The following is a 19,659-nucleotide window of genomic DNA, read 5'->3' on the forward strand; positions in this document are numbered from 1 at the left end:
GTCTCTAACTCTATTCATATATCTCTATCTCTCCTTTCTTCCCCACTTCTCAGTTCACATGAACTCCTTCCTTACCTGCGCCCTCTGTCACCACACAGCTATACACCCTGCACTAAAACACCCCTACAAATCATCCTCACACATTCTCTTTCTTTCCATGCTTCTCCTCCTTGCTTCTGGGGATATCTCTTCCAATCTTGTCCCTGCCTTATTTCTACTTGCTCTCATCCTCGCCTCCCACATACAACTTCTACTCCTTCTGGTGTTAACCCCTCCAACCTCATACCCATCCCCTGCCACCCTCCCTCCTCTCTCTCTTTCTCCTGTGCTCTTTGGAATGCTCGCTCCCTCTCTAACAAGTTCGTCTCTGTGCATGACTTCTTTCTCTCTCACTCCCTGCTTCTCTCTGCTATAACTGAGACCTGGCTCACTCAGTCTGACTCTGCTCTGGAAGCTGCCCTCTCTTATGGTGGCCTTTCCTTCTCCCACACTCCTCGCCCTGATGGCAGGGGTGGAGGCGTGGGGCTCCTGCTCTCCTCTCTCTGCCGTTACCGAACCCTTCCTATTCCCCCCCTCTCTTGCTTTTCCCTCCTTTGAGGTTCACACAGTCCAGATCTTCTCTCCTCTCCCTGTCCACGTGGCGGTCATCTATCACCCACATACCTCTACTTATCCCCCTTTTGCCTTTCTCTCTCACTTTGAATCCTGGCTCTCTTTTTTTCTCTCCTCAGACTCCCCTGTTCTTCTCATTGGGGACTTCAATTGCCACATTGATGACCCCTCTCTCCCTTGGGCTTCCCGCTTTCTTTTTCTAACCTCTTCTTTTGGCCTTCAACAGTGGACTGCAGCCAGCACCCACAAGGATGGCCACTACTTAGACCTGGTTTTCACTAAAAACTTCTCTCTCTCCGATTTCTCCATTTCCCCTTTTCCTCTCTCTGACCATCACCTCATCTCATTCTCTCTATCTCGCTTCTCCCCTTCTCCACCTCTGTCTATCCCCCGGTTTTGCAGAAACCTGCGCTCTATTCACTTACCTGACTTTGAGTCCACTTTACACTCCTCCCTCTCCTCGCTCAGCTCTGCTACAGACCCTGACAACCTGGTCAGGAACTACAACTCTGCCTTGTCCTCCTCTCTTGATCTACATGCCCCGCTTTCTCTCTGCCGCACTCGCCCATCTAACCCTAGACCCTGGTTAAATTCCCACGCGCGCATGCTGCGTTCCTCCACTCGTTCCTCTGAACGCCTCTGGAGGAAATCTAATACTCTCGCAGACTTCCTTCAGTACAAATTTATGCTATCCTGTTTCAACTCTACCCTCTCGCAAGCTAAACAAGCCTACTTTTCTTCACTAATCAACATGCACAAGTCTAACCCACGCCGACTGTTCTCTGTCTTTGATACTCTACTCAAACCACCCTCAGCTGACTCTCCTTCCTCCATCTCCGCTCAGGACTTTGCTGACTATTTTAAGAAAAAGATGGAATCCATACGTCAGAACATCCCCTCTGTTTCTTCCTCCCATCCTACACCTCTTCCTAACTCTCCTCCTGCCTTCCTTGACTCTTTTTCCACTGTCTCAGAGGAGGTTGTGTCGCTGTTGATCGCCTCTTCTCCCTCTACTACTTGCCCTCTTGACCCCATTCCCTCCCATCTCCTAAAACCTCTTGATCCTACTATAATCCCTACGCTCACACACATTTTTAACTCCTCCCTCTGCTCTGGAACCTTTCCATCCTCCTTCAAACATGCAACAGTCATACCATTACTCAAAAACAGCAAGCTTGACCCTACCTGTCTTTCTAACTATCGACCTGTCTCCCTCCTGCCTTTTGCCTCTAAACTCCTTGAACGTCTTGTATTCTCTCGCTTGCTCCATTTTCTCAACACCTATTCTCTCCTAGACTCTCTACAATCTAGCTTCCGCACTGCTCACTCCACGGAAACAGCCCTCACTAAAATAACTGACGACCTCCATGCTGCCAAAGACAGAGGTCATTACACTCTGCTCATATTACTCGACCTCTCTGCAGCATTTGACACCGTGGACCACCCTCTTCTCCTTCACATTCTCCATACTCTTGGTATTTGGAACAAAGCTCTATCCTGGATCTCATCCTACCTCTCCCATCGTACTTTCAGTGTCTCTTTTGCTAACACCTCCTCTATTGATCTCTCTGTGGGGACACCCCAGGGCTCTGTCCTGGGACCTCTTCTCTTTTCTCTGTACACACTCTCTCTAGGTGACCTAATAACATCTTTTGTGTTTAAATATCACCTCTATGCTGACGACACACAAATATACCTTTTCAACACCCGACCTTACACCTGCTGTACAAACCAAAGTTTCTGAATGTCTCTCTGCTGTATCATCCTGGATGGCCCTCTGCCGCCTGAAACTCAACATGGCTAAAACAGAGCTCCTCATACTTCCTCCCAAACCTGGCCTTACTACCTCCTTCCACATTACTGTTGGAACTACGATCATTCACCCAGTAGCCCAAGCACGCTGCCTAGGGGTCACACTCGACTCCTCTCTCACATTCGCCCCTCACATTCAAAACATTTCTAAACCTGTCGCTTTTTCCTCCGCAATATAACAAAGATACGCCCTTTCCTCTGTTGCTCGACTGCTAAAACACTGACTCAGGCCATCATTCTCTCCCGTCTTGATTACTGTAACCTCCTGCTGTCCGGCCTTCCTGCCTCTCACCTGTCTCCCCTACAATCTATCCTAAACGCTGCTGCCAGAATCACTCTACTCTTTCCTAGATCTGTCTCAGCATCTCCGCTCCTGAAATCCCTCTACTGGCTTCCGATCAAATCCCGCATCTCACACTCCATTCTTCTCCTCACTTTTAAAGCTTTAAACTCTTCTGCCCCTCCTTACATCTCAGCCCTAATTTCTCGTTATGCACCATCCAGACTTTTGCGTTCTTCTCAAGGATGTCTTCTTTCTACCCCCTTTGTATCTAAAGCCCTCTTCCGCCTTAAACCTTTCTCACTGACTGCCCCACACCTCTGGAATGCCCTTCCCCTCAGTACCCAACTAGCCCCCTCTCTACCCACCTTTAAGACCCACCTTAAGACACACTTGCTTAAAGAAGCATATGAATAGCACTGTGGATATTCTGAACACGATACATAAAGCTTGGCCCCCTGCAGACGCACTTACTAGAACTCCCTCCTACTGTTTCTGTACATTCTCCCTACCTACCAATTAGACTGTAAGCTCCTCGGGGCAGGGACTCCTCTTCCTTAATGTTACTTTTATGTCTAAAGCACTTATTCCCATGATCTGTTATTTATATTATCTGTTATTTATTTGATTACCATGTGTATTACTGCTGTGAAGCGCTATGTACATTAATGGCGCTATATAAATAAAGACATACAATACAATACAATATCAATAAACAATCATTCCTTACCTTTGCGGCTATGTGCTATGGTAACGAAGCAGCATGAATATATTTTAATAATAGTGTACTGTGAGCAGGGGGTCCCCTGAGCTGAACCGTATTGATTTGTGGATCAGGGACCCCCTGCTTCCCGAGTTACAGGCCCCGGTATGTGTCATCGGGGGCCAGTGTCGCCGCCATCTTTATAGCGTCCCATACGCGACGTGCCCGCTATAAAGATGGCGACGACACTGGCACCGATGCCACAAACTGGGGTCTGTAACTCGGGAAGCAGGGGGTCCCTGAGCCACAAATCAATGCGGTTCAGCTCAGGGGACCCCCTGCTCCCGCACAATATTATGAAAATACATTAATGCTGCTTCATTACCATAGCGAATAGCTGCTAAGGCAATGAAGGGGTTAAGGCATAATAGCATGTTTATTGGGGACAATTGCCCCCAATAAACATTGCAATAAACAACATACACCCCCTGTGCCCCCAACAACCCCTATACCCCCATTACATATAGAACATTTTTGGGATGCACAGCAATGATACTATAGGCCGGCGGTGGCCCTCGGGTGTTCCCCGCAGGCCTGCATTACCAATTCAGTGCACCCCAAAAAAAATTACAACACATAAATACACCACCCTTAAACACATACAGTATAGTAATCCCAACTCTGATTGGCTCAAGTACCATGTGACAGGCTTTAAATGACGTCACATCCGTTCTTCACAAAGCCACATCCGTTCTTCCCAAAGCCTCTGTCACATGGTCTACTAGAGCCAATCAGAGTTGGAATGTAGTTCCCACGCTCTGATTGGCTACCGTACCATGTGAGGCCGGCCATCTTTCTTTTCATGACGTCATCTTAAAGGCAACTGAAGCACAGCCATTCTGATTGGCTGGCGTCATTGCCTTTAAATGACATCATCAAAATTAAATTTCCCCCCCAAAATCACATTCTTTTCACGGCCCAATCAGGGCCGTGGGAACCATATGACGATAATGTGACTTCATAGGCGTATAAAAGCCTATGTCGTCTCATTTTGAAGGCAGACGCCGAGGAGGACAGACCTCCGGAAGAAAGAAGAGAAGAGGGCGTGGCAGCAGACGGTAAGAAGACCCCCAGAAGACCCCAGAAGAAGCCGGAAGAACACAGATGAAGACGGTGACGGAATGGATTACAAATAAAAGACAAGCTTCGTTTATTATTTCATGGTTTATTATTTTATGGTTTTTTATTTTATGGGTTCCTGTTGCTGTGCGTGGATTTGTTCGAGAGCTTGGTGTTCAATGGGAGTCAGAGAGTGGGGCAGCTAATGGCAAGTTAACAAAAGAAATTTTTTTTTTTTAACTTTAACTGTTTTTTGTAATTTTTTATATGTGATACAATTTTTTTTCCATTATCATTTCTTGCCACTGTATGTATGTATGTATGTATGTATGTATGTATGTATGTATGTATGTATGTATGTATGTATGTATGTATGTATGTCTCTATCGATATATACATACAGGGTAAGAAATTATTTGGTTGGGAATGCTTGTTTTGCACTATGTAAATGTATTTTGATATGCTGCTATTCTTAAATGTGTGCAATGTTATTATTAATTAGATAGATGTCATTTTTGGTGTTGTATGCTGTACTTTAGGTCAGGGTGAGGCTTGCTTTTTTATAGTGTTTTTTTTTGGTACTACTATTTTGTCAGATGTTAACTTTGTTGGATAATGGGTTTGTTTAACGATTAAAAGAGTTAATTGTGTAATTGATTTGGATGGTATTTTATTTGTTTTGGGATTTGATTCATTAATGGTAATTTATTTCGGTTGCCTTGCTTGGTTTAAATAGTATACTTGTTTGGATTTCAGTGTATTTTCTTTTGAATATTTTATTGTTAACATTGATTGGCAGTGTACATGGTGCACAGATTTTATGCATCATGTATACAATGTAAATTCAATGTTTTAATTGGCATTTGATGCTTTTGATTGGCAGATGAGAATGATTTTATTAAGAAATAGGATTTTGTTAGGCTGTGGCTGATATGGAGAAGTGGTATTTTTATTTGTGCATATTTTTGTTAACCCTTAAACATTTCTTTGTATATTGGTTCATCATGTGTATATATATATATATATATATATATATATATATATATATATATATATAGAGAAGAAATGACCTAGGCGCAAATAAGCCAGGAAAGAAACAAAGAGAAAAATATCATAGGGCAGTATGTCTGTTACTTTCAGAGTTAAGGTGGTAAGGTATACACTTACACTTAATCAGCCAAATAAAAGCCTTTAATCCACCACTGGGATTCAGGAACACTGCTGCTGGGATTTCTTTGCTGTTTGCATGGATCTCAGACTCTCCACGACTGCTGCTTGCTTCAGGGGTCACCTTTTCATCTGTAGCTGCGTGTCTCCTTAGCATGGGATATAGCTCACCAGGGAGGGGGGGGGATTATGCCCCTGAGGAAGCCCTAGAGGAGAAACGCGTAGGGCAGACCCTGCAGTCATTGCAGGCATTGCAAACCGAGCAGAGTGAGACGCGCTGCAGAACGGAGTGGAGATAGCGCTGTGACGTCATTGGAGGTCGAAGTCTCGCGAGAATTGGAGCCGGAGCACGTGACGCGGAAGTAAACCAGGCTAGCAGCAGTGCAGTGGACCGGACAGCTTACTCTACGAGTGTGAGAGACTCAATTCAAACTCTCAACTGCTTGAAATTATTTCACACCATGTGAGTGAGATACTGTTTGTTATTTTTTAGATAGTTTTTACAATAAAAGGTTTTATACTATTTTTGTTCCATTGTCCCTCTTCCCCTTCCCCCCCCCCCCCCCTCCCTGGTGAGCTATATCCCATGCTAAGGAGACACGCAGCTACAGATGAAAAGGTGACCCCTGAAGCAAGCAGCAGTCGTGGAGAGTCTGAGATCCATGCAAACAGCAAAGAAATCCCAGCAGCAGTGTTCCTGAATCCCAGTGGTGGATTAAAGGCTTTTATTTGGCTGATTAAGTGTAAGTGTATACCTTACCACCTTAACTCTGAAAGTAACAGACATACTGCCCTATGATATTTTTCTCTTTGTTTCTTTCCTGGCTTATTTGCGCCTAGGTCATTTCTTCTCTACATTATCCATTGCGGCAAGTGTGGAGCCGCAGACCTAATTGGCTGCATTCAAGCAAGAATAGATTGTAAGGTATAACACCTCCTGTTTGACTGATTGGCAAGGGGTAGTTAATATTTTTACTACTACAACCCCACTAAGTGTTTGGAATTTGCGCTGATTGTATTCTGTTTTCTATATATATATATGTATGTATATATAATAAATATATGTGTATATATATATATATATATAGTTGCATGATGAAGCCACTGTACAAATGAATGGGTGAAGGGTGGGTATCGGGCCAGGGTGGCTTAACCCCTTAATTACGTTTGCGGATTATCCGACACAGTGATTAAGGGGTTAATTGATATCAGAATGTAATTGCAATGTATTGGCTATGTATTTTGTTGGCAACGGAGGACACGGATTTTGCTGGCGAGGGGGCTTCTTATTGATGAGGTCAGTATAACTTTATTTATTTTATTATGCTAGTTAATGTGTTTAATAATGGGCAAATAATCTATTATCCGTATCTGGATAATAGTTATTTTGCACATTATTATACTGTATGTGTTGGGGGGGTGGGGGGGAGATTGATATATTTAATGTATAGGACATGTTTATTTATTTTTACATACAGGGTTGTTTCCTCAGGTCTGCGGGGGACCTATGGAGACCACCTGCGGTCTCCTCGGGCTTCTTACAGGTAAACGGCTGCCGGGTCCACGGGGGACACCTGCGGGGAAGAACCGGTGGCCCCACATCTGTGGGGGCACCGCAGACCCGTAGGGACCACCGGTGGGCCCCCAGACCCCTGTGGGAACCACCCGAGGCCCCTCAGACACCTGTGGGTCTGACCCGGGGCCCCCCAGACAGCCGCGGGCCTACCCGTTGCGACCCCATTGTGGCCCACGGTGACCACCTGGTGGACCCCTGCGCCTGGCGGGGACCACCCGTAGGCTTCCAGACCCTGTTTGAAACATGGTGCTGGGCTACTGTAGGTCTGTGAGGTGACCTGTCAGGCCCACCAGGTACTCCCGTGGGCCTGGGGTATTAACCCTGTATGTAAAATAATAAATCATGTATTTATGGGGGGGCACAGGGGGTGGGTTATGAATTTAATAAATATAATGATGTTTATTGTGTGGCTGTGTACTGTTTTTATTGTGGGTACTGTGGGTGGGGGAAGGGGGTATTGTCCCCAAGGGTATGTGGGTAGGCCTCCCGGCTGGGTATTGGGTAAGTGAGGGTGGTTAGGCCTCACGGGGTGGGGGGGTAGTGGGGGAGGGTATGTAGGCCTCCCGAGTGGTGGTTGAGGGTGGGTTAACCCCTTAATTACTGTAGCGGTTAATAACCGCTATGGTGATTAAGGGGTTAGGGGACATTACATTGGCTGTTTTTATTCTTGTTTATGTTTTGCAGCATCGGAGGGGGCATGGACGGTGATGAAGATGAGGATGGCCTTCATCGTGGCAGCCGGACAAGGGTGAGTGCAATATGTATTTAATGTATTTATTGTTCTTTATGTATTTTAAATGGGCAAATGCACTATTATCCATTTGTGGATAATAGTAATTGTGCCCTTTACTATACTGTATGTGTTAGGGGGGGGGGAGGGGCAAGGGGGTTTATTTCTTTATAAGTATGTATGTGTTTTGACATTAATTTGGGGGGGCACAGAATTGGTACTGCAGGCCCGCGGGTAACACCCGAGGGCCCCCGCCGGCCTATAGTATCATTGATGTGCATATATGTGTATGTTAGGGGGGTATAGGGGTTGTTGGTGTAATATATATATATATATATATAATATATATTATATATATATATATATATATATATATATATATATATATATTTATTTATTTAGTGTGGGGCTGTTGTGTGTGTATTTTTTTTATTGTGGGTAGCGGGGGTGGCCGAAGTGGGTATTAGCCCCAATGGTGGTTGTTTAGGGATTGCGGGTGGGCAGCGGGCGGGCTTAACCCCTTCATGACCGTAGCGGTATTAACGCTAAGGTCATGAAGGGGTTAAGTTCACCCGCAACCCCCCGGCAAGCCCTAAACAACCACCGAGGGCCAAATACCCCCTTCACCCACCCCCGCTACCCACAATAAACCTGGCACGGCTGGTTAACCCCTTCATTGCCTTAGCGGTTAGCCGCTAAGGTAATGAAGTGGCCTTTAAATGCATTTTTCCTGCCTCGGATGCATGCCGGGGGGCTCCGGTGCTGGTATTAATGGTATGAGCTCCGGAGACCTCCGGCATCAATCCCAGCCAGGAAAAAGGCCAGAATTTTTTCTAAGTGCCGTTCCGCCGCTCATCTGCAGCCTCTCACCATCAACTAGCCAACTTTTTGGGGCGAGACGGATTGGCGTGAAAATCTCAATTCTAGAGTGGCTAATAGCGGCGCAACGCTACTCGCCACTACTAGAATTGAGCGGGTTTCAAAACACGGCTAGTTGCGGCGCAAAGTGCCTTTTCGCCGCGCCGATGGCGGGGAAAAAAAAAACGCCAACAAACTTGGCGTTTTTTTTGCTTTTCGCCAAGTTTTCGGCCCTTACTGAATCGGGGTATGCATTTTTGGCGTAAAACGGGCGAAAAGTGACTTTGCGCTGCTTACTGCATGAGGCCCTAAATCTCATATGTCATTCATACATTGGTCATTTTCCATGAGCAACTCCTTTTATTTCAGTGTTTACGTTATATTCTTTTTCTATTATTGGTCCAAGGCTACTTCTTATATATGTGTAACTATAAAACAAAGTAAAAGGGGGAGGACGGCCTCGGTCCCACGCGCAGTCTTGTCCTGGGGCTGCAGCAATGTGAATGTACTGTTGCATACAGTATGGCGCGCTCTGCATCTTGTTTTACATTGAAAAGTATTGTCCCATGGTGTGCTCTCATTTCCGTGACGCACCCATCTGTGAGTTCGTACAATAGTTTTATATTTTGCATAAATATTTATGTGAAAACCTATTTTGCAATCTAAGGGTTTCTACCCTTTAGTCATCAGCCTGAAGTCAACAGCAGGAAACGTGTCAAGTTTGTATTAACTGTACATTTGAGCTGTACCCAAATATTCATATCTGACTGGAAAATCTGCAAAGGCTTTAAGAAATCTCTCAGAAATAAACATGTCAGGAATCCTATTGCTTCCCACCAAAGAACCAAAACTATACAGTACATGAGTTGCAGAGGACACATACTGTCCTTTCATTTTATATACATTCATTTTATGGGAACATTTAACTTGAAGCAGAAATCCCCCCAAAAACAAAAATAAGTCATAACATAATCTGGCCGCTGGTGTTGTACGAATATCTTACTTCCCATTTTTTTACTGAGTTATTATTGCACTGGCATCAGCTGTTACTATGTCACCTCTGTGTTCTTACGCCAGTGTTTCCCAACCTTTTTTGTTTGGAGGAACCCTTGACGTTTTTCTAAAAATCTCAGGGAACCCCTATCTGGCTGACACATATTAGGCCACGCTTATAGTGCCGACGACATCGCGTCAAAACAAATGTGCGCTTATAGTAGAGCGACGTGGCGGCGCGACGGCTTGGTCGCGATAGCTGGAAGTCACTTCAATTTGAAGCATGTGCAGACTAAGTCCTAGGAAGGGAAGGAGCAATATCAGAAGGCTCCGTCTGGGCTGTGTACAAGCTGGGGACCGACGAGGACTGCCATATCAGAACTGAAGGGAGTGAGGACGGCTGAGACATCACCAAAGGAGAAGTGAGAGACGTGGAAAGGCTGGATCGAAGTGGACAAAGACAATGCTGGAAAGCTATTCACAAATGCCCATGTGAATTTGCTGTTTGTGAGTGCATCCTGTTTTAACGATCTATTTGTTATTACATTTTATTATGCCATGTCCCCTTTTTTCTCTACTTTTTAAAGATATATTTACTGGATGAGGTGAAGTGTACACACTGCCATACGCCTATAGGATCTAGCTGCATGTAAGTGTGTGCCATTAATAATACAGTGTATGGTATATAGGTTGACTATACCACTGAGTTTCTGGTCTGTTTTTCTTTTTTCCCATTTTATACGTCTGGGAGAACAACTTGAGTCTGCGCGCTGGAGGACAAGCTTTCTTTTGGAGGGAGTGGAACTACCTCCTTGGACTCTAGCAGCAGGACTCTAAATACAGAATATGTTATATTTTTAAATATATATTTTTACTGCTTTTGTATTTATTGCTATATATCATCTAAATCCTAGTATAGTATATTGGTTGGTGCTACTTCCCATCTCCCTTTCAGAATTTAAACAGGATTGCAAAAAACAGCAACAAAAGGGACTTTTCAATAGTGAAAGGAGACATTTTCTTTATTTTTTATGTTGGGTCGATTAGTAAATTGTTGCTTTAAAACAAATCGGTGATCTATTTTTCCATTTAAAATTGCATTCTGGGTATGGCCTAATTATAAGACTGATAAACCTAACCGTTTCTAAAGTTATCTGTTCCTTTAATGGATACTTGGGCACATTCATTCCACAAGAGATTACATTAATTAAAATAGGAATTGCATGCTATATAAATTAAGAAATTGCCTAAGGGAAACCCTCTGTTGCCAGAGTAACATTGATATACTGTAGCACCTTTAGAGCACCTATAGAACACGACAATAACCTTAGTAATGGCGAGATTTCTCCCACTTAACACTCTCCTAACACGCAAAAACAATCTTAAATAATAATCAGTTGGAACCTTAAAATTACTGCGTTAACTCATTCATCACCATAACATGAGCAAACACGAAGAGAAAATAGGTTTATCGTGAACTGCTCATTCTAGGTAGAGGTTAACAAACCTACATTGAAAACCAATATACAAATATTGTATTTTAAACAGTTTTTTAATCAGTTTTACAAAATGAAATGACAGAACTGCTAGTGGCTTTTCAATAAATGACATAAATTATACACATTCCAAAGTGTAGCTATTAACCCATTTCACACCTAGCAATGCACAGCTGGAAGTCTGACATTGGATATTGTTGACTCTGTATTTGTTGCGTGAAACACACAAAGATCCTATCCATAATTCAAAATAAACGCAAAGAAGACTGATGCAAAACAATGTTTTATTAACAGTGACAGATACATGTTGGGATGATAAAGCGCTTGTGTACTCACCCTATGCCTTGTGCTATGAACTCGAGCTGCCGACACATACAGGATCGCACTTCATACTCTACATCTTGACACAGAGACTTCACCAGTGGAAGTACATCTCTCTTTATTCTGAAAACAACAGGTATTTGTTAAATGCAACAGAACAGGTTATCTTTAGCATTATAATGCATGTAAATGAACACCATTTAATGGGATTCACTTTTACATTACTTGTCTTTTTTTAATTGTCAAATGTATCTTTTTTTTATCTTAGTAAATGACGAGAACGACCAGTAAACATTCTGTTGAAACTTTCCATAATCCCTTAAATCTTAGTCAACAGCTCCTGCTAAGTGTTGGGCCCCAAGGTATTTTATGCAACATTATTGAATGTAATATGTCCCAATCCATATCATTATTACATGGTAGGAAAATAACATCCTTCTTACAAATATATCCTTGCTGCTACGCTTTATAAAAGTTCAGTCTGTTTGTCATTTTAAACTGTAAATACATGTAATAAATACAAAGCCCTGAGTCGAAATGGTTTCGATGGCCTGGTATAGTGCAGAGTAAGAGTGTCTCCAGGAATGTGGCACAAACAAATACAAAAGGTTTGTTCTGTATTTCTTCAAAGATTAACAAGATGACAAAGTGCTAGAAAAAAAATCATGATACTTACACGTGGGCTTCAAACTTGTTAGCGAGTTTTCCCAAGATTTTACAACTAGCCAAACGAGATTGCAAAGTCTGGGAAAGTTGTGCTTTTGATACGAGCGGATTTAAAATCTAAACAGAGAAAATGAGTGATATAGTAAATATAAACACATATACAAATACTTATTGCTATGAAACGTCAAAAGTATTATCATTTTCCTCTTCATACATTAAAACCACAACATTGGAGTTATTCTGCTATATTTGCAAGCTCAATATTTCTAGATAATTTAGTTTATGATTTATAGACCATTAGTTTGATTTGTATTATTCGGTCTGTTGCAGACAATACTTTCACAAGGACAGAGGCTGAAAGGAAGAGGAACTGAAATGGTGTGAGATCATGTTCTAATCCAGCGCTGCGCAAACGTTTTCAGCTGCAGCCCCCTTCCTGGGAGCCGCAGCATTCGCGCTCCCCCTCCCCCGAAGGCACGGCTTCAAATGACTTTGTGGGTCACGTCACGTGACCCCACCGCGTCATTTGAGGCGCATTGCCATGGTGACGCGTGATGTCACATGACGCGTCGCCGAAAACCCGGCTGCCAGCTGGTGAGGTTACAGAGGCCGCACGCCTCCCCCGGCATTAAATTAAATGCCTGGGGGAAGAGCGCAGGGCCTCTGTAACAGCCCACGCTCCCCCTGCAAATTCTCCCGTCCCCCTGGGGGGCGTGCCCCCCAGTTTGCGCACCGCTGTTCTAATCTATACGAAGGCAGATGGGAGTATGAGAAAGCACACGGCCTCTGGAAAGATAGTGGATGTAGGAAAAGGCCTGCAGCGATGCAGAAATCTACTTTACAATTTAGAGGTCTGGCATAACTGGCCTGTTTTTGGTCAATGACATTAGCATAGGAAATCACTTAGAGAGAATAACTGAATTTAGTCAAATAATATAAAATGTGTCCTCAAAACAAACAGCTGGTGTATTTATCATTGTAAGGTGAGACGTTTATCGTTGTTCTGTGAGCACCTCCAGCACTGCAGGGGACAGCTCCATATTAGCAGAGGCTCAGCTGTGTATCGTTTTGCAGCACTCAGTAGTAGTGGATTTTTTGGACTAACATCGTTTGGCACGCTAGGCATAAAACACGCACTGCCAGAGCCCTCCACTGATAATCAGGAGACGGTTGTCATATATCCATTTACCAAAAAGCAACTGCAAATCTCACTTGTGAGCACATTCACACGTCTCACACAGGTCTGCAACCCCGCCCTTCCCCATTATCTCTAGCATACAGTGCTTCCACTGCAGCCAGGGATTCTGGGTAATGACATGCAAATGAACACTCAGTGTCGCTTCTTCTCCATTTTATCCATAAGCTTATGCCTGCTGTATACACAGCTTTTTCAGCACAGTCTGGGTTAAAGAAATGCAGAGCCAGTAACCTACTCACAGTTAGCTATTTACACATACTGTACCAACTACATCCCACCATTGATCTGTGTATACAAAACCAAAAGCATCACCTCTAATAAAATAGCAGCTCTACCATACGTAGACTTATTGGATGCCAGGGGAGCGCAGTCTCACACAGTTATACTGGAGTAAGTAGGGAAAGGACCACATTGCAGTTATCTGCTATAAATGCCTATGGTTTTTTTGTTTAACTCCATCTCTGCCAGAAAGAATAAAATACTTTAAATGTTACAAATAAACAGTTTTTGAACATTTGTAATCCTGTTTTGTTAAAGGCAATATTAAAACTGTGTAAGTTAGGCTAAGGCCCCGCTCCCTCAGTCAGCGCGCCCGCACTGCAGACAGGCGTGGGCGCTGACAGACACAGACCGCGATATGCGGTCTGTAGGGAGCGGGAGCTGAAGTGGGAGGGAGGGGCATGGTTTAAGCGGAGGGACCCGCTACCCCCCCCCCCCTCCACGGGCTCCGGCTCCCGGGCTGCAGGAGGGAGCTGCTGCAGGCTGCCCTACTCACACGCTGACACTCAGGCACACACAGACACACAGACAGGCACTCATGCACACACACACACACACAGATAGGCACTCACGCACTCAGGCACACACACAGATAGGCACTCAGACACACACACACACACACACACAGATAGGCACTCAGACACACACATACACACACACACAGATAGGCACTCAGACACACACATACACACACACACAGATAGGCACTCAGACACACACATACACACACACACAGACAGGCACTCACGCTGCTTTCCCTCCACACTCTCCTCCCCGCTCCCCGAAGCCTCCCCTCCTCCCGAAGCCTCCCCTCCTCATTGGCTCACAGCCACACCACGTGACGCGTCGACGCTTGGGATTACAATTCTCTTGAATCCCCTAGCGGCTGACGCGTCACAGCGTGTAGTGAGCTGTGCCGTGAGGCGGGACTGGGACCGGCTCGGGAGGATTCCCCTGCTGGTGGGGAACGCTCGTGCGGCCGCCCGCGCCGCCGGGCGCAGCGGGTCCCAGGCCTTAGAACAAGATTTAGAAATCTTATAAGGGCATAAATTGGTCACTTGCCAACTTCCTTACAGTTCTTGAAATACAGTCCCTTAGACAAAGGAATAGAACCAAATGAGGTACTGTATAAAGATAACAAAGGACCAAGCTGTGTTATTTGCAATGCAGATGGCTCTGGCTGAAACCTCCTGTTACCAAGGAACAGCTTGCAGTATAATTAGTGAGTTTTAACTAAAAAGACAATTTACAAATATCAATTGGTTGCATTTGGCTATAATAAAAAAAATAACAAAGATTACAATAGCCCCTACAGTGGTAATATACAACGGAAACCAAATACAAGAACCAAACAGCTGGCCTTACAAATATACTCCTGTATATCATGTACATAGTACAGTATCAGCTTTCTGTTGTCACATGGTAAACAGAAGTTGGCCTTATTCTTGCTTGGGGAACATACAATACATTAGGAAGCAGTTCTTCATTAATCAGATGAAAGTATATTGGATTTACCTCATGTTTGATGGTCTCCTTTGGCAAAGTTTCTATAACGGAGAGAAGGGTATCCAGCCATGCATTGCTAACACCTGTCTCATAAAGATACAAAATGCAATACAAATTGAAAACCATCATACCTCCTCTATACGATGCATATGTATTATACATTCTGTGCCTTATTCACTGAGCGGTGCTATGCTGTAAAACTCCTGCCAGTGGTCAGCTAACGGCTCACTCACTTCCGGCACCAGAATGCTCCATGTGACATTAACTCGGTTGGAAGGAAAATGACAGTGGAAATGTATATTTATCGGGAGGCAACAATTAACTGTGAAAGGTAACATGATTGACTGAAAGATTTACAGATTGACTTAAAGATTGAGGTAATCTGATCCTTGCTAAGAGTTTCTTCCCATAAAAGTCCGTAAAATAATTACTCAGAGGAGTAACTAACAGTAGGCCTGAAGGGATGTAATAATATACTCGAGTAAAAACAAGAACTGGATTACAATATATGATATATGGGTAGCTGCTACAAAACTCTGACAATTGAACCAATAATTGACTCAATATAAAAATACAAATCATTTACAATTAGGAAAATATATCAACTGCAATTATAAATGGAAAAATGCATCTTACTATAAAAAAGTAATGCCCTCTGATGCCCTCACAGATCGCTAAATGTTGCCATTGTCGAGGATAGTGGTTCAGCCATAGCACCCTGCTAGTCTCATCACCATCCTATTCAATAAGGCAGTGTTTCCCAACTCCAGTCCTCAGGGAACCCCAACAGGTCAGGTCTTATAATATCCCTGCTCCAGCACAGGTGGCTCAGTCAAAAGGACTTAGCCACTGATTGACATGCCTGTGCTGGAGCAGGGATATCCTTAAGACCTGACCTGTTGGGGTTCCTAAGGACTGGAGTTGGGAAACACTGCAATAAGGAACAAGCTGAGCAGGGGAACCGCCTTCCCAGTCCCCCACCTCTCTCCAGGTATATTTATAAAAAAAAGTAATCTCACATACAATCCCCTATAGTTGAAATGCATGGGGTTTCATATTGTATATTTGTTTTGTTATGGTGGCAGACTTATTTTACTAAAAGAAAGCAATTAGAATGCAATGCGGGTGTATGTACACTGTGCTGCTGGGCATTTTATGTAACGGTTTGGGAGGCCTACATGTACCCATTGCATATCAAACACACAATTTGTGTGGGATGCTCAGAGAGCTGAAACCTGGGAGTTTGATATAATTTTACTGTTTTGTGCATTATGAATATATATTCTATTCCAAGTCATCCTCTGAGGATCACAGTCAGTTTTCTAGTAAATGATTACATTGTAGACAGACACTTGGAGACATTTGCATCAATCAGACAGCTGTGAACCCAGACAGTTCTGTATTTTCTGCTGCTACAATTTACACTGTAAAAGTTTACTCCAAAAATCAATCTGACAATTTCTAAAGAATTAGTTAATTTGATATTCAACAGAGAGCCGGGAACACCAAACTCTGTTACAGAAAAAGTCATATTTATTTTGTGATGTACAATCAGTACAATCGGTACAAGAAAGTGCAGCAGCTAGGATCACTTATTTTTACATTCTTTTTTTGGGGTGTACACACAATTCTTTCCTCATTAGGGGAGTGCGGTTCCTTGCTTTTTCTTCAGTTAATTTGAAACCTTCACGAGCTAATAATAAATAGCTATTCTGCAAGTGATGTTCCTTCTGGTTCTCTCACTTATGTTAATAATCTTTTTCTACAGCAGAGACAGTAAATGTTCCCCGTATAGAAATGAATGTAATGTGCGAAGGAGACTTGTAGAATTGTTGTTGACCCTTTGACCTCCGCTACAGGTACAGCAAGTCCAGGGCAAATAAGCCGGCCCGAGTAGCCTAAAAATGGACCTTACACAAGCTGAATGTTTACCACCAGCGATAAGTTGCAGTGGGCTGTGCAGCTTGCCATATTTACATATATTATTGCTGAAATAAAAATGCCATGCCCCTCACCTGTGTCTCTGTGCTCCAGGTTCTGTAAGATGATTTGCAGGAAGGAGTGGCAGTACGAATGGATCGACACCGATTCCTCTTGTAAAATAGTCAGGAAAGAATAGGCAGCCGTAAGCTGCATTTCCACCCCTGCAACATGGAGAACCTCCTGAGTCAACAAGGGAATAATGTAATGGGGAAAATATTAGACGATCATAATAGTGATTAGTATAAAGAAGCACTGGTTATCAGAAAACTGCAGTGGATAGAAGAAATTCTTCACATGCCTTACACACAACTCCAGTCCTCAAGGGCCACCAACAGGTCAGGTTTTCAGGATATCCCTGCTTCAGCACAGGTGGCTTAATCGGTCTCTTCTTCAGCACAGGTGGCTCAATCAGTGGCTCAGTCTTTGACTGAGTCACTGATTGGGTTGCTCAATCAGTCAAAGACTGAGCCACCTGTGCTGAAGCAGGGATTTCCTGAAAACCTGACCTGTTGGTGGCCCTCGGGGACTCGAGTTGGCCACCCCTGCACTACTTGATCTACATGAAACAATACTGATGAATAACTAACCAAGTGAACTTAGGTTTATTAGAACGTAGAAATTTGAAACAAACTAATAACAAAAGCATTAATTAATTTCTTGCTTAGAGGGACCGTATTTTACACTATAATTATTATGTTGACAATCTGTACACTACCATTAATATAATATTTCTTCTCCTACAAGATAACAGAATGTAAAGAAACTTTAGCACTATATTTCATGTCTAGCCTAACACTAACCTTTCTCAACACAAAGGGCCTTATTCTATATATCCCATTCAGGCAGTTTTCATGCAAAAATCCCAGTTAAGGCCTATGGGGATTTTTGGACAAAAAAAAAACTTGATTGGCCACTTCGGTATATAGAGAATTACCACCTAAGTAACATCAAAGCAATAACACACTAAAAGGAGCAACTAAAGGTCTGTTCCTGGTACAGCAGGTACACAAGGGATCAATATATACATATATATATATACAATACATACATTGCATGTTATCACAAATATTTGGTATCACAAATAGATTAAAGGCAATTTTATAATATAAATAACACCAAAGGTATTTTAGGTATTAGAAAACTTTTCCCTGTTTACCGTTTGTTTTTTTATTCTGCTACAGTTTGCTCTGACATAATTTGTCTGTTACCATGGCAATTAGTAGGAAGACACAATTTCAGCACTTAGTCACTGCAGGATCACAGGGAGAAAATACCATGGTTTACAAGAATGATTACAAAAGAAGAAACATGTAAAACACAGAACAAATCTATCTTTTAACATTAATGAACCAGTCCCTTCAATTCATGACATTTGGAACGGTCATTATTTGCATGCTCTAGGTTTGTGTACTAATAAAGGCTCTTGTGCTGTTAGCAATTGTTCTAGGAAAAAGCACTTGTTCCTTAGCTGTGTAAATTAATCGTTTCCAGAGAGAAAGAACTGCTAGAACAAGACCTAATGAATGGAAGTCGGAGGCTGGCAGTCGTGACATATGCTGGCGTTCAAGGGTTTATGCTGCTTTGTCACGATTATAATCTTAGTACAATAAAAACAGAAGACTACACTAGTGGAAGTATTTTGAGTGTCACACTTACTCTGACTTTTGGCACAACCCTCCGAAGTGTTTCTGCCGGACTCTGACGTATCAGAACTGGAAGATTGGCAACGACACTTGTTCCTTGAATGTCTTGGCCAGAACTTGAAAGACAAAGACATCTCTGTATGAAAAATATTTTAAAGGCAGAAAACACTCAACTGAGAATTCCTGTCTAGGATGAATGTGAACTAAGGGCAATGGCATGTGTAACAGGTAAACTGTAGCTGATGGAGCCCTTTTTTAACATTTCCATGGCAAGAAAATGCTTAGGAGGGTTTCACAATGTTAATATAATGTCGTTTGGTGATAAACGTATTTGTCAGTCCTCAAATTCCCCACAGTTCTTTATGTTTTGTTCTTTGTTTGCATAGTAATCATCAATTATCAAAGTAATCAAACAGATAAACATAAGTACAGTAGCTGATCTGTTTAAATCCAAAGTTTCCATAGAAATGCAAAGCATATTCATTTTGCACAAAATACAAATAAGTACGACGGGTACTTTAAGGGTGATTAAATGTTTCTAAAGAAGCCAGCCAATAAGTTGTAGAAACAAATATTTATTTTGACCCTCTATGTTGGACGTTCCCTTTAAAATGAACCAGCATTGTTATATTCCATTTGGTAAAATTCCCACTAGGACTCAGATAATTAGCATTTGATCAGAGGTACAAATTAAAACTTTATGGAAGAATAGCAGAA

At 42.9% G+C, this 19,659-nt stretch overlaps 1 protein-coding gene across 4 annotated transcripts in view; it reads right to left on the reverse strand.

Moving 5' to 3' along the window:
- PPP4R4 (protein phosphatase 4 regulatory subunit 4) overlaps positions 1-19,659 on the reverse strand; it is a 90,306-nt gene that overhangs the window by 23,856 nt on the left and 46,791 nt on the right. For all 4 annotated transcript variants that reach the window (XM_075614449.1, XM_075614447.1, XM_075614450.1 and 1 more), the window contains 5 exons: positions 18,956-19,058; positions 17,332-17,479; positions 15,326-15,399; positions 12,344-12,450; positions 11,683-11,790 (listed from right to left, as the gene is read on the reverse strand). In XM_075614449.1, the coding sequence (XP_075470564.1) occupies positions 11,683-11,790; positions 12,344-12,450; positions 15,326-15,399; positions 17,332-17,479; positions 18,956-19,058 (540 nt within the window). The remainder of the gene's footprint in view (positions 1-11,682; positions 11,791-12,343; positions 12,451-15,325; positions 15,400-17,331; positions 17,480-18,955; positions 19,059-19,659) is intronic.

This window comes from Ascaphus truei, chromosome 9, assembly GCF_040206685.1.
Source record: "Ascaphus truei isolate aAscTru1 chromosome 9, aAscTru1.hap1, whole genome shotgun sequence".
In the NCBI taxonomy this organism is placed as follows: domain Eukaryota; kingdom Metazoa; phylum Chordata; class Amphibia; order Anura; family Ascaphidae; genus Ascaphus; species Ascaphus truei.